Raw genomic sequence first — 13,682 nt, 5'->3', positions numbered from 1 at the left:
CACTTTCTGTATTGGGAAACTGGAACTTTGCTGAAATTTCCAATTGCCAATCAAAATCATGAACACCTTATTTACGTAAGTATTCAGACCCTTTGGTCTGAGGCTCGAAATTGAGCTCAGGTGCATCTGGTTTCCATTGATCATCCTTGAGATTTTTCTACAACTTGATTGGAGTCCACCTGAGGTAAATTCAATTAATTGGACATGATTTGGAAAGGCACACACCTGTCAATATATAGGGTCCCACAGTACATGTCAGAGCAAAAACCAAGCAATGAGGTCGAAGGAATTGTCCATAGAACTCTTCGAGATAGGATTGAGGTGAGGCACAGATCTGTGGATGGGTACCCAAAAAAATTCTGCAGCATTGAAGGTCCACAAGAACACAGCGGCCTCCATCATTTTGAAATGGAAGATGTTTGAAAGCACCAAGACTCTTCCTAGAGTTGGCCGCCCAGCCAAACTGAGCAATCGGAGAAGGGCCTTGGTCAGGGAGGTGACCAAGAACCTGATGGTCACTCTGACAGAGCTCTAGAATTCCACTGTACAGATGGGAGAACATTCCAGAAGGACCACCATATCTGCAGCACTCCACCAATCAGGCCTTTATAGTAGTGGCCAGTTGGAAGCCATTCCTCAGTTAAAGGCACATGACAGCCTGCTTGGAGTTGCCAAAAGGCACCTAAAGATTCTCATACCATGAGAAACAAGATTCTCTGGTCTGATGAAACCAAAATGTAACTCTTTGGCCCGAATGCCAAGCGTCACATGGAGGAAAACTGGCACCATCTCAACGGTGAAGCATGGTGGCAGCAACATGCTGTGGGGATGTTTTTCAGTGGCAGGGAGGGACTGTGAGATTAGTCTGGATCGAGGCAAAGATGAATGGAGCAAAGTACAGAGATATCCTTGATGAAAACCTGCCCCAGAGCGCTCAGGCCCTCAGACTGGGGCATGTGTTCACCTTCCAACAGGACAACAACCCTAAGAACACAGCCAAGACAACGCAGGAGTGGCTTCAGGACAAGTTTCTGAATGTGGCCCAGCCAGAGCCCGGACTTGAACCCAATCAAACATCTCTGGAGACCTGAAAATATCTGTGCAGCAACGCTCCCCATGCAACCTGACAGAGCTTGAGAAGAATGTGAGAAACTCCCTAAAAACAGGTGCGCCAAGCTTATAGCGTCATACCAAAGAAGACTCGAGGCTGTAATCGCTGCCAAAGGTGCTTCAACAAAGTACTGAGTAATAGGTCTGAATACTTATGTAAATGTGATTTCAGTTTATTACATTTGCAAAACTTTCTAAACCTCATCATTATGGGGTATTGTGTTTAGATTGAGGGGGGAAACAATTTCAATCAATTTTAGAATAAGGATGTAACAATGTGGAAAAGGTCAAGCAGTCAATTCTTTCCGAAGACAACCGTATGTTACGAATTCAAGCTAGGTAGTGAACATTAACTAGGCTAGAGTTTAGGGGATAGGGTTAGGTTTAGGAGTTAGCTAACCATAACCTCAACCCTTTAACCTAACATGCTAAGTATTTGCAAAGTAACAAAAAAGTTGAGTAGTTAAAGTTGCTAAAATGTTGTCAGTGATGAGGTTCGAACTCGCAACCCTACTTTTGTTTATTCCTTAAGTAACCATACCAAATGTAACATATCATACAAATGTGTCCCGGATTTACATTTACTGTGGTTAGTCTAGTCTGAGACCAGGCTGTAATATTCAATAATATTTCAAGTACTTTCAAAATTCCTAAGTCAAATATATTCCCTTATAAAATTATACTAAAGGTAAATTTAAGGCTGAATAAAACTATTTTGTTGCTAGTATTAAAATAGTTTTCCTGCTGGACAAGGATCGTCCCGACTTTAAAGAATCCCTGAGCCAACTTCCTGTGATTCTACAGATTTTGCCATGAGAGAGAAAATGTTGCAGCTTTAAAGCCAATTTCCTGTCTGTCTAAATTGTTTGTTCATGGCTTATGACGTGTTCATATGCTATCTGGGGGGCTGGGGCCCGACCTCCGTGTGTACCCCCAAAGCTTGTGGCCCCCCACGCCTAGCGGGAGCTGCGCTACGCCAATGAGCATGACCCCATGACTGTGAAACATATGGCAACACTTGCTTACCTGATTTAAATCTTCGTCGCTCAATAAATGAGATTCTCTTGGTTTAAAGCAATTCTGGCATTTACTTTTGTTGAAAATGTTGGCTTGGAATTTCCGACATGGATTGTCTTTCGAGGACATGGTTGAAATACCCAGCTGAGCTTAAATGGGTGCCAATTGAACCCGTAAAAAGACTACACAAACAAAAACCTGAAAACTGCGCAATTCTTCCTGTGTAGCCTACTATCCCGGGTGGGTTGCAGTCAATAGCGTTGGAGCTCTAGACGCTGGTCCAAGGTGTGTGCGGCAATGACATAAAGTCATTCCAAATTCCACAACACGATATGAGAGTTCATTCAAAATTCTGAAAACTACTTAATGGAAAAACTGTCTGAATGTCTTAGTAGCCTAGATAGATCAAGAAGCTAGTCCGGCACATAATTGAAGGTGCTTTGAAACCACAGCGACGTCCACCTTTTACTTTGATACCTACAAGCTCATTATAATCGACTAATGCTTACTAAACGGGATAAAGGAGTAGGTCATATCAATGATCTTATCATCTTGTTGCTCGCGAGGTACCTCCCACAGCGCAGCTGCTGTCGTGATAACTTTTTTTGCTCACATTTGAACAGGCCAATTTATAAATTGACGCAGAATATGGGGATCCAGGCTTTTGTACTCCGCACTCTCGTCTTTGTAAATACTTTACTACAAGGTGTACAACAACACTACACAGGTGACATTTCACCGGTCCTCTCGCTCACTGAAATGGTCCTGTGAGCCTCCATGAACACCACAACAGGAGTTGCAGTTTTCCCCTATCTCTCAAATAAGTAGCCAACGGAATGCATTGCAGCTATATCCAGGTGACTAACGCTTGTTGTTCCCCTCAAATTGATTCTCCATTATCAAAATGATCCAACTTTCGTCAGGAATTGTAGTTTGTAGCCATGTCCAACGCATTTTGGTCTGTGGTCGTGGTAGCAACATAGGAACGTAGCTTGCGCTGAAAACTGTAAACGCACTCTCTAGCAAAGTCACGGGGAGCCAGTCAGCGGAGAGAAGAGGAGGTGCTGAAAACGAATGAGCTGTTGACTGTCAGCAAAACGTACCAATGAGAAAAAGAAACACGCCCACTACTAAGACTTCAATTGATGTGTGTCCAATAGAAAATATTAGAAACACTTGCCAATTTTATGGAACAACACGGATCAAGTTAGGTGGGCTCTCAAGGTCTTTGGCTTCAGTTGGAGTATTCCATGTTTGTATTATTGTAAGTGTTTTTAACAGTGTTCTGTAGCAGGGAATTGTCAATTGGATATTACACATTACATTTTCTGATTTGGGAATTAAATGAAAGCAGGCTCTGTATTCCACTTTGAATCAATTAAGACTGAATTTACCTGGCATGTGCAATCATATGTAGCTATGTAACGCCCTCCTGTGGTATTAAAATAGTTAAATGAAAGTGTATCACAATCAAAAGGAGCTTGAGAATACATAGTATTATTCATCATATAGGATGTAATTGTATTCTAATTCCTAATTATATGGAATTCATCTTTATTGAGAAATATATAGTGCATTGTTTGACTACATTTTCATCGTTGACAGCTCTAGGTATGACCTCTGGAAATCACTGTATACCTGAGACCTCCTGCCTACACCTGCTTAAACAAGTTCTCTTTAACATGGTTAGATTTTCAAGTGACAATAGTTTAGAAAAACATGTTGAGTGACTTTACCAGCACTGAAGGAAGGTAGGCTAGTGGTTAGAGCGTGTTGAGCCAGTAACCGAAAGGTTGCTGGATAGAATCCCCAAGCTGACAAGGTAAAAATCGATAATTCTGCCCCTGAACAAGGCAGTAAACCCACTGTTCCTTGATAGGTCGTCATTGTAAATAAGAATTTGCTCTTAACTGACCTGCCTAGTTTAAAATTTAAAAAACTACCCCATTTTGAGGTTCTCCCTGTTTGGCTTTGCGGAGACGCTCCACTTTCCCAGACAGCGCCTCCACGTGTTTGGTCAGTACAGTCTATCGGGTCGCTAAAATTACCCAACTACAAAATAACAATTGAGAAAATACAATAGTGTCAAGTTATTGGTCATGGAACATGAAATCATTGATTGTGATTGGTCAAATGTAATTTGTCTGTCAACTATCTTTGCACCTGACCTCCTTTTGACTGCTGTGTGACTTCTGAGCATCCCTGGTTGGTGGAGAGACCTTCAACGAGATCTTCAGCAAGCGCTCCATCCAGCTTCTTCTGCTGATGGTCGATGACAGTTATGATGGTTAATGACAGCGTCATGAGGAACTCGTCTGCCTGGATCTATAATATAAACGCACTTTAAACTCCACAGAACAACTGTGACTCTAACCTGATAGTGACAGTGAACCATTGAGTTTGTGTTCACACAACATAGAGAACCATTCCCAGCCAAACATAAGATCCCTGTCATAAAATAGATGTTTATTTCAATGAGACAAACCAGTATAGATCTAGGTTAAATGACATAATTAACAATAATACACACTGGTGTCTGAATCTCGCTGCTGCAGGACATCGCTGTGTCTGCAGGTGCAGCATCTGTTATCTGCCAACAGAGGGCGCTGTGGTCTTCAGCCAGTCCCACAGAGTAGAGGTCCGCCCAGGGATTTTTCTCTGGCTCCCTGGCCAATGGCTGAGACTGCTCAAGCATGGTAGGCTATACAGAGAATAACTACTGTACACCGTAAATTTATCATTTATTTTCTTAATTCATTTTAAATGTACACTACCGTTCAAAAGTTTGGGATCACTTAGAAATGTACTTGTTTTTTTAAAGAAAAGAAAATAATTTTGTCCATTAAAATAACATCAAATTGATCAGAAATACAGTGTAGACATTGTTAATGTTGTTAATGACTTATAGCTGGAAATGGCTGATTTTGAATGGAATATCTACATAGGCATACAGAGGCCCATTATCAGCAACCATATTCAGTTTGTCATTTTCTCACATGGCATAGCCTTCATGTCTCAGAACAAGAATAGACTGACGAGTTTCAGAAGAAAGTCTTTGTTTGCCATTTTGAGCCTGTAATCAAGTCCACAAATGCTGATGCTCCAGATACTCAACTAGTCTAAAGAAGCCCAGTTTTATTGCTTCTTTAATCAGGACAACAGTTTTCAGCTGTGCTAACTTTAATTGCAAAAGGGTTTTCTAATGATCAATTAGCCTCTTAATGATAAACTTGGATTAGCTAACACAATGTGCCATTGGAACACAGGAGTGTTGGTTGCTGATAATAGGCCTCTGTACACCTATGTAGACATTCCATAAAAATCTGCAGTTTCCAGCTACGATAGTCATTTACAACATTAACAATGTCTACACTGTAATTCTGATCAATTTGATGTTATTTTAAAATGGACAAAAAAAAACGATTTTCTTTCAAAAACAAGGACATTTAAGTGACCCCAAACTTTTGAACGGTCGCGTATATGATTTAAATATGCCCGGAGTCAACATCTTTAATGACATCATATAACCCCCCGTTTAATCTGCTGAAGGCCTACTAGAATGGTTTTATTGTTCTTCCACTAATCATTATGCGGGATGTGCTAATTTGGTGTACAGTAAATGAGGGAAACCACCATGCAACAGTTGATTGTTTCTTTTCGTCAGCCAGTTGTACAAAAAGCCCTTGAAATGGGTGAAAATACAGCTATGACAACAACACCAGTCGTTACTGTAGCAACACCTTTTTATTTGTGCTAGCTTGTCAGTATAAAGCAAATCGGTCCCATTCCCTTATAGAAGGTTCACACTGGCGGACCTTGAACCGCTGCATGCATAGTCACTATTGACTGAAACCTGTAGTAAAAGCAATAGTGTGTTTGATTGGAAAGGCAGTAATTCCCAGAACAAATTGCTGCATGTTACATCAACTTGAGCATTTTGGACCACTGCTAACACCAAACGTCACAACCACATGTAAAAATACAAATACATTTAAAAGAGAGCTCATGTAATCCGAAGCGATTGTTGTTGCTTTCTGAAATTAAAGATGTCATTATTGGCGTCACAGAAACGTGTGCAGAAATATCACTGAAAGAATGATATAAAACAGTTACGCAACAGGTTACTGTTGACTCCTTATTAATAGTGGTTCAATTAGTAACCAACCTACATGTTTAACCTTATAAAAGAAGGAGAACTTTTGGATCACTGAAATAAGGACCAAAACCAAAAACATGCATTAGTTAGCTTCCGATTGTTTTAGTGTGAAGACGTGATTTTGCCGACTTCAATACTGTTCACCGTTTGTTGCCGTAGCACTCAATAACATGAGCCTTGTACTTGGGCAAAGGCTCCATTGACACAAACCATGATTAAAAAAGGCAATATTTAGTGTCTGTCTGATAAGTGTAGTATAATCTACAAGATTAGTGAACCATGAGGGGAGGGGGGATCCGACCACCTCCATTTTCAGATTATAGGCAGAGTCCTGAAGTGTTTTCCCTTGACAAATCCTGTACAAACCCCCCCTCCCCCAAAAGGCTCAAGAGCTATAGATTGAGAAAGAAAACAATTCAATCCGATTATGTACAAATTTCAGTTCAACTATCTGAGGCAGACTCTTCTAAGAGAAGAGTGAGGTGATTAGGAACTGTTGGAGGGAGAGCGAACAGCCCCTTCGTCATTCTGCCCCTCTCCCTCCACGAGAGGTTCTCTGTCTGCAGGTCCGCTGGGGGGCGGGGAGCCAGATCTCTTGGTCGTCTTATTCAGAATCCCACCCTTGAGGATACAAGACAATAGAAGATTTACTGATGTAACAAATGTAGAAAATGATACAACTTCATTATTACATTGACTAAAGGATCTCCTCAGGAGGTGACACAGACACACAAACATGTTGCTCTAGGCATCTAATAAAACAAGCCATTTGACATGAAAGCAAACCATTTCAGCTCAATGGGCTGATTTCAAGTGCTAGAATTACTTCGGACAATCGGAACACATTATTTTAGACGGGCGAGTTTCATTATAGAGCGGACACGTGTCGTGGCAGTGAAACAGGAAATGGAGGAGGGAGACAGAAAGAAAGTGAGCCTGGTCTGACCTGGCGGTGGTCCACGATGTTGAGCACCACAGAGGTGACGATGCAGGCGACGGTGTTGGCCAACATGAAGATCATCATCTGCTGCCAGCGCCACAGTGGGATCTTAGAGTCACTACCCGCACAGGAGACGCGCACAGTTTACATACAGACATGCCATAACACTACGCCGAGAGAAAAAAATAATACGTCAATTTGTTAACACCACATCATCATTGTGCTGCAGTGAGCTCTACCTTGACTTGGTTCCCAAGATCTGGCCGACGACGAGGTTGGATATGCCAATTCCTACCATCTGTACTGAGGTGGCAAGGCCCATAGCTGTCCCCAGAGTTGCCTGAGGGACCACCAGGGGAATAGAGGGCCACATGCTTGCCTGAAAAACAACACGAATACATCTAAGAAAGAGCACGTGTGTCATTGCAAGTGTATTTGTAGTGTGCTTCAATGAAAATGCACAGTGAAGTACAAGACCATCCCTTTCCGACTGCCGATAGACCAATTGAGTCACCTACTGTATGTGACTCCTCTCCAACCCGGATACAATATGCAACTTAACAGCAAATGTGCACCCGAAAGAGCAGTTTTATACACTACCAAACACAACAGGGGGAAGATCAATTGCATACTCCTCCCGCCCCCTCTCCTCGTCCCCTTCCCAAATCCCATTGAATGAGAAAGCCAGAGGTCCCTCCCCTCTGACCTTCTCCTCCAATGGGTTTTGAGACGGAGACGAGGAGAGAGGACGCGAGGAGTATGCAACTGAGATCTTCCCAGGGTGTTTATCCTAAATCAGAAGGATACTAGCCGAAGTGTACAAAAATAGGTGGAATGTGCAATGGATTACAGAGCTACTTGAGAGCAGGCTTAGTATAGTCAAAGTATAGGGCTCACACAATGTATACATTTACATCTTAGTCATTTAGCAGACACTCTTATCCAGAGAGACTTACAGTAGTGAGTTTAAACATTTTCATGCCGGTCCCCCTGTGGGAATCAAACTCACAATCCTGCTGTCGCAAGCGCTATCCTCAACCAACAGCCACGCCGCACAGTACAATACAATATTCAATGTAACTCTTTGATAGGGCTACTCACAGCAGCGAAGGAGTAGGTGACCCCCAGCCAGATGGTGGATACCAGAGGGGGGACGAAAGTGAAGGCCAGGAGGCCAAAGACAGGCAGCGTGAGGACAGCACAGGACACGGCAAAGACCCCACGCAAACCCACGTTGTCCTGCAACACAAAACACACAAGTGTCAACAATTGCAACAACAGAGACACAGGCACACCAATGAGAGAGAGTCAGATATATACAGTACATCAGATCTGGTGGTCAAAGGCCTGTTTTTCCTGGCCACTGTGCTGCTTCTAACTTCTGCTCTCTGTTTGGGGTCTAAGCCAATTACTGAAAAGCACTTTGTCACAGTTTAGAATTTGACGGTTGTTGTGACTACCTCAGATACCAGAAAGCAGGATTTATGAATGAGGTTCTCACTGGTTCAGGTAAGGTTGCCATAACACAGCTGTTGTACGCAGCATAAGGTACAGTAACGGTGGCTTACGATGAGAATTCCAACAGTGGCAGAGAGGATAAGGGAGCTGTCATATACAGCACCAGCGATGTAGGCTGCCTCTTTCTGGCTGTAGTCGCTGTACTTGTCTTGTATGAACTTACTGGAAAGGGAGACAAGAGGACTCACATACTGTTTAAATATTCAACTGTGCTAGTTATAGGGTTGCAAAATGCTGCTAACTTTCCCCAAAAATCTCAGGTTGTCCAGATATCCCCGGTTGAAAGATTCCTGGAGTCAGGAAGAAAGAAGATCCAGAATCGTCCAACCAGGATTTCTGGAAAAACCGGGGAATTTTAGGAAAGTTACTGGAATTTTGCAACCTTAGTCTCCGAGGGTAAAGTGTGAAAATGTAGGCTGTGTGTGTGTGCGACTGTGCGTGCATATGTAAATCAATACCTGGCGTCAGCTATGAAGGGAAAGATGCCGTTGTAGAAGAACATGATGGTGAGAACCAACAACCAGTATCTGAGAGAGAGCAGCTTCACGTCCTGAAACCTCTACACAGACACATAGACATATCTATCCTGTCAATAGGTACAAAGGCAAGTCAACAGGATTGTATTACAATGGAAAATGCTTTTAAATGTTTTGCAACCCCGAAGGATATCTTTAGCATTTCTTATTGGACAAGTTCAGGTAGTCCCTCCCTGTTTCAGTCGGGTTTCTTCCCGTTTGGCGTCTTGTGAATACCACCCAAGCCCATTCAACTCACCACTTTGCGTGACTCTTCCTGAATGGCCCCATCCAGTCCCAGCTGCTTCATGCCCACCTTGTCCAGGGCACTGACCGTGATGGCAGACATGAAGCCCAGCACACACAGGAAGGCACCTGCACACACACACACACACCTTAGACGTGAACAATGCAGGATTGATCACAGCCTCTTCTGGCTTTACTGCTTTATTATACAGTTATATTTGAGCACTTTTCATTTACTGTACTTTTCCACCAGTATATTTACCTGGTATTCCAGTAGTACTATTGTTTCCACTAGTATTTACTAAGAAATTGTGGTATCAATGGGTCCTCTCTTGCACCCATTTCAACACAATTTCCAAAATTTATACCAAAAAGTGCCTTGCGTTGCCTGTTTGAATGGATCCTTAGGTTATTGAATGGTCTCATAGGTTATTATTGTGCCACTACTGTTTTGCCATGTCACTTCGACATAAACAGCAGGTCCTTTATGTGCCGTAAAAAAAAGTGCAGCCGTTGTATGTCCTACCTCCCCATAGGGTCCATTGCATGCCGTACTGGGCCTGGAACCGCTGGGTGAGGAAGAAGTTGAGGACGGAGCCCAGGCGGGAGAAGGCCAGGGTCAGGCCAAACGCCAGGGCCAGCTCCTTCCCCCGGAACCAGAACGCTGTAATCCGGTTCTGGACAACTAAGGGGGAGGGATAGGGTGCTTAGTTCTCAAATGCAGGAAGGATGACTTTGAAAGTATTGGAACTCGGCCCGTGGCAGTATATTGCCTCACTCTGTACTGTGCTTGACCTGGGTCGTGCATTTTCTTTTCACATTATTCTTTCCAGCACGGTTCCAGAAACTATGGTGGATGCGGAAACCAGGACAGCCTATCGTGTGAATCAGATAATAAGGTGGCCTTACTGGTGAGGGATCCATTGCCAGAGCCAAACAGCAAACGGCCGGTGAGCATGAGAGGGAGCAGGTAGGCTGTTCCTTTGAAGTGAGAACCCAGAGCAAAGATGGCTGACCCCAGCACACACAGGAAGGAGAAGAGGAACACACCAACTACACACACAGAGAGAGACAGAGAGAGAGAACATTAGGAGAACCAACAGAACATTCAGCGCCATACACCAGAGAATAGAAACATGGGTTGTTCCAGCATATCAATCAATGTGAGTTCAATGATTAAAAATGTAAAGAGTTTTGAATCTCAGTTTAGTGCAGTGGAGTAGAAAATATCAACTTACATCGGTTGCCTAGTTTGTCAATAAGGAACCCAGCCATTATAACCACCACTGCATTACTGTTGACAGAGAGAAAAGAGTGAGACATCGGGCCTATAGTTAATCATTTCATGAATATATATAGGGGTTGTTTACACTTACGTCCAGGCATAGATGGCATAGAGCAGATTATACTCCTGAGGGGTCATCCCCAGTCCCTCCACACAGTCCACTGTCCCATTGATCACGGTTGTATTGGCACACGTCAAATTCTGTGTGCCGGGGGGAGGGAAATGAACAGTGTTTTGTTATCAACCCGATTCTGCCTGGTGCGTTAAGACGTGGTGTAATTCACGATTCCATCACAAAGTGTGTCATTAATGAGGGTCAATGTGTGGAACTATTAGTTAAGCTCTGTGGTGAAATGAGTGCATTCAGTGGGAGTGACGAGGCTACTTTACTATCATTGTGCAAAGGCCTATATAGGCTACTCCTGCGACTCACCCCTTGGAACTGGTCCTGGAGGACACTAGGGATGTCGAAGCAGAAGTAGGAGCCAAACGTGAGCAGACAGTTGAAGAACAGTACCAGAAAGCGGTAGTATGCTGTGAGAAGACAGTGTGATGCATGACACGTGACGAACAGCCATGTCACAAAACGTTGCTGCTAAATGCCAGTGGTCGTCAGCAACCCTGGTCCTGGAAACCTACAGGATGTGTAGGCAGGCTTCTTGTTTCAGCCCTGCACTATATCACACACACTTCAGTCAGTTAAATGAGGGTTTTGATGAGCAGTTCATTTGTTGAATCATTTGAGTTAATGCTGGGAAACAAGAGCTTGCACAAAGTGTGAGCTATACAGGACCAACAACACGACCACTGCACTTTATAGATTTGACCAACATAATGAATATTCAATAACTAACTAAATGTTATAAATAACCATAATACATATAAACAGAAGACGTTTGTGAAGTGAGCCAAGTTTGCCAACTAAGCAATTACGAGAAGAATTTGTGATCTTGCACAATTCAAGAGGGGTTTCTTGGCAATGGATCTCTGAATTTAATGATCTCTCTTTATCCACATGAAAAAAATTAACAGAATACCCTGGGCCCCATACCTTTCTCTGCCGGCTGAGCCATAGTAAGCTAAAACGAGGTCCACAAAACTAAAGTAGCCTAAACGTAAATACCCATTTGTTTTCTGTTTATGTCGGTCGGAAGAACCGAACGGTTATTCAATAAATCGCCGTATTCCAAGTTGCAACTACGCAGATTGCGCACACTTTAAAGTATGTGGATAGATTATGAGACACTTTTCGAATACACGGATGCTTTTACAAGTCGCTGAACGCGCGCAAGGGCTCGAGGTGTAATGGCAAGAACTTCCACTGCCCTCGTGCGCCGTCGTCACTTCCTTACTGACACCGTTCCTCGTTTGGATTGGTTCCCCAGCTCCTGTCAAATAAAGGGATTGTATCTTATGCCGCGTTCAAAACAACTGGGAACTCGGGAAAATGCGAGGTAAAATCATGACGTCGATGAATTTCAGGTCGGGAAGTCGGAGCTCTAGAAACAGGCCCAAGATCCCAAGTTTTTTATTTTTATAATTGTGTTATTCTAATGTTGTATTTAAGCAATAATACCCAATCAAGAGGTTATATAGTTTTGTGTTATTATAATGTTGTATTTAAACAATAAGGCCCGCGGAGGTGTGATATATGGCTAATATACCACGACCAAGGGCTGTTCTTTGCATGACTCAACGCAGAGTGCCTAGTGGACATCAGTTCGTGGTCCATTAAAGTTCTTGGTCATACAAGCCACTGTATTAAATCCCGTTGTCCTTCTGAGAGGACATTCTGGGCTTTTCAATGATATCACATTCTTTAAAATGTGTGTGTGTAAATATTCATTATAATTTTTGTAAGTTTGATATTCAAATTGTTTGTAGAAAGTGAATAGCTCAGGAATAGTTAAGTGAGTTATCAGAACTGTGTAATAATTTGTTCAGATTAATAAATAGGCAAAAGTAGAGTTTATCAAGGAATGTCCTCTGTAGTGGACACCCGGATGCCACAACTATGTTTTTCACCTACTGTAATGTACATTTTTTTCATATTTACTTCCTAATGACCACTACAGAGGGCAATTTTGTACTTACAATAACAGGTCAATAACAATAATAAAACATCTTGGTAACATGTTTTCTTTCAACCCAAACACTTATGTCTGTAAAAAATAAAATAAAAATACACACTTTTCAGGAGGATACACCACAAACACCTGAAGTGCCTTATTGCTTTTAGAAACTGGTTACCAAAGTAATTAGAGCAGTACAAATAAATGTTTTGTCATACCTCATACCTGTAGTAAACGGTCTGATAGACCATGACTTTCAGCCAATCAGCATTCAGGGCTCGAACCACCCAGTTTATAATGCTATTTATAAAGTGTGTGTGTGTGAGAGAGAGATGTGGTTTTGAGCCATCATTCATACAATCCAATCAGGAAATACCTGTGAGAGACAGTTGGTCTGTGAACAACATGCCTCAAGTGTACTGTTCTGTACAAGCTAAGGCAAGGATCATGACAGCTGATGTGTTTCTGCCAGCCTGTCCACCATCTGCTGTTTCTAATCCAATGATGGTTTGTGTCTTGCACACGCACACCTACACACACGGCACGTGCAGTATAGCTGTAGGATTAACCATTAGAAATAGAACGTTAAATACTGACAGCAGAGGAGGCTGGTTGGAGGAGCTATAGGAGGACGGCTTCATTGTAATGGTTAGGATGGAATAAATAAATGGTATCAAATACATCAAACATATGGAAAACAAATGTTTGAGTCCAACCATTCCATCATTCCATTCTAGCCATTACAATAATCCCGTCCTCCTGTAGCTCCGCCCACCAGCCTCCCTGACTGACAGTCAGTTGGTCACCATGATTTGGGATATTA

The 13,682-nt window shown here is 42.6% G+C and overlaps 2 protein-coding genes across 6 annotated transcripts in view; both read right to left on the bottom strand.

The window, feature by feature from the left end:
• Nucleotides 1-3,153, bottom strand: part of si:ch73-103b11.2 (putative leucine-rich repeat-containing protein DDB_G0290503) — a 105,941-nt gene extending 102,788 nt beyond the window's left edge. For all 4 annotated transcript variants that reach the window (XM_029629483.2, XM_029629482.2, XM_029629484.2 and 1 more), the window contains exon 1: nt 2,137-3,153. In XM_029629483.2, coding sequence (XP_029485343.2) covers nt 2,137-2,256 — 120 coding nt within the window. In that variant the 5' untranslated portion in view covers nt 2,257-3,153. The remainder of the gene's footprint in view (nt 1-2,136) is intronic.
• A 2,699-nt stretch (nt 3,154-5,852) lies between these two features.
• Nucleotides 5,853-12,064, bottom strand: mfsd1l (major facilitator superfamily domain containing 1-like). Of its 2 annotated transcripts, none has more exons than XM_029629479.2 (13): nt 11,839-12,064; nt 11,221-11,321; nt 10,879-10,988; nt 10,741-10,796; nt 10,412-10,555; nt 10,029-10,187; nt 9,516-9,631; nt 9,200-9,300; nt 8,792-8,903; nt 8,325-8,462; nt 7,463-7,602; nt 7,230-7,341; nt 5,853-6,904 (listed from the first exon to the last, which is right to left on the bottom strand). In XM_029629479.2, the coding sequence occupies exons 1-13, from the start codon at nt 11,858-11,860 to the stop codon at nt 6,770-6,772; spliced, it is 1,446 nt and encodes a 481-aa protein (XP_029485339.1). In that variant the 5' UTR covers nt 11,861-12,064; the 3' UTR covers nt 5,853-6,769. The 2 variants fall into 2 exon arrangements, with proteins under 2 accessions (XP_029485339.1, XP_029485341.1); XM_029629481.2 differs by having other exon boundaries at nt 11,221-11,245; nt 11,839-12,063.
• Nucleotides 12,065-13,682: the final 1,618 nt, after the last annotated feature.

Source organism: Oncorhynchus nerka, linkage group LG23 (genome assembly GCF_034236695.1).
Source record: "Oncorhynchus nerka isolate Pitt River linkage group LG23, Oner_Uvic_2.0, whole genome shotgun sequence".
Lineage (NCBI taxonomy): Eukaryota > Metazoa > Chordata > Actinopteri > Salmoniformes > Salmonidae > Oncorhynchus > Oncorhynchus nerka.
Note: the sequence above shows the minus strand (reverse complement) of the source record. Positions and strands in the feature narration are given on the sequence as shown.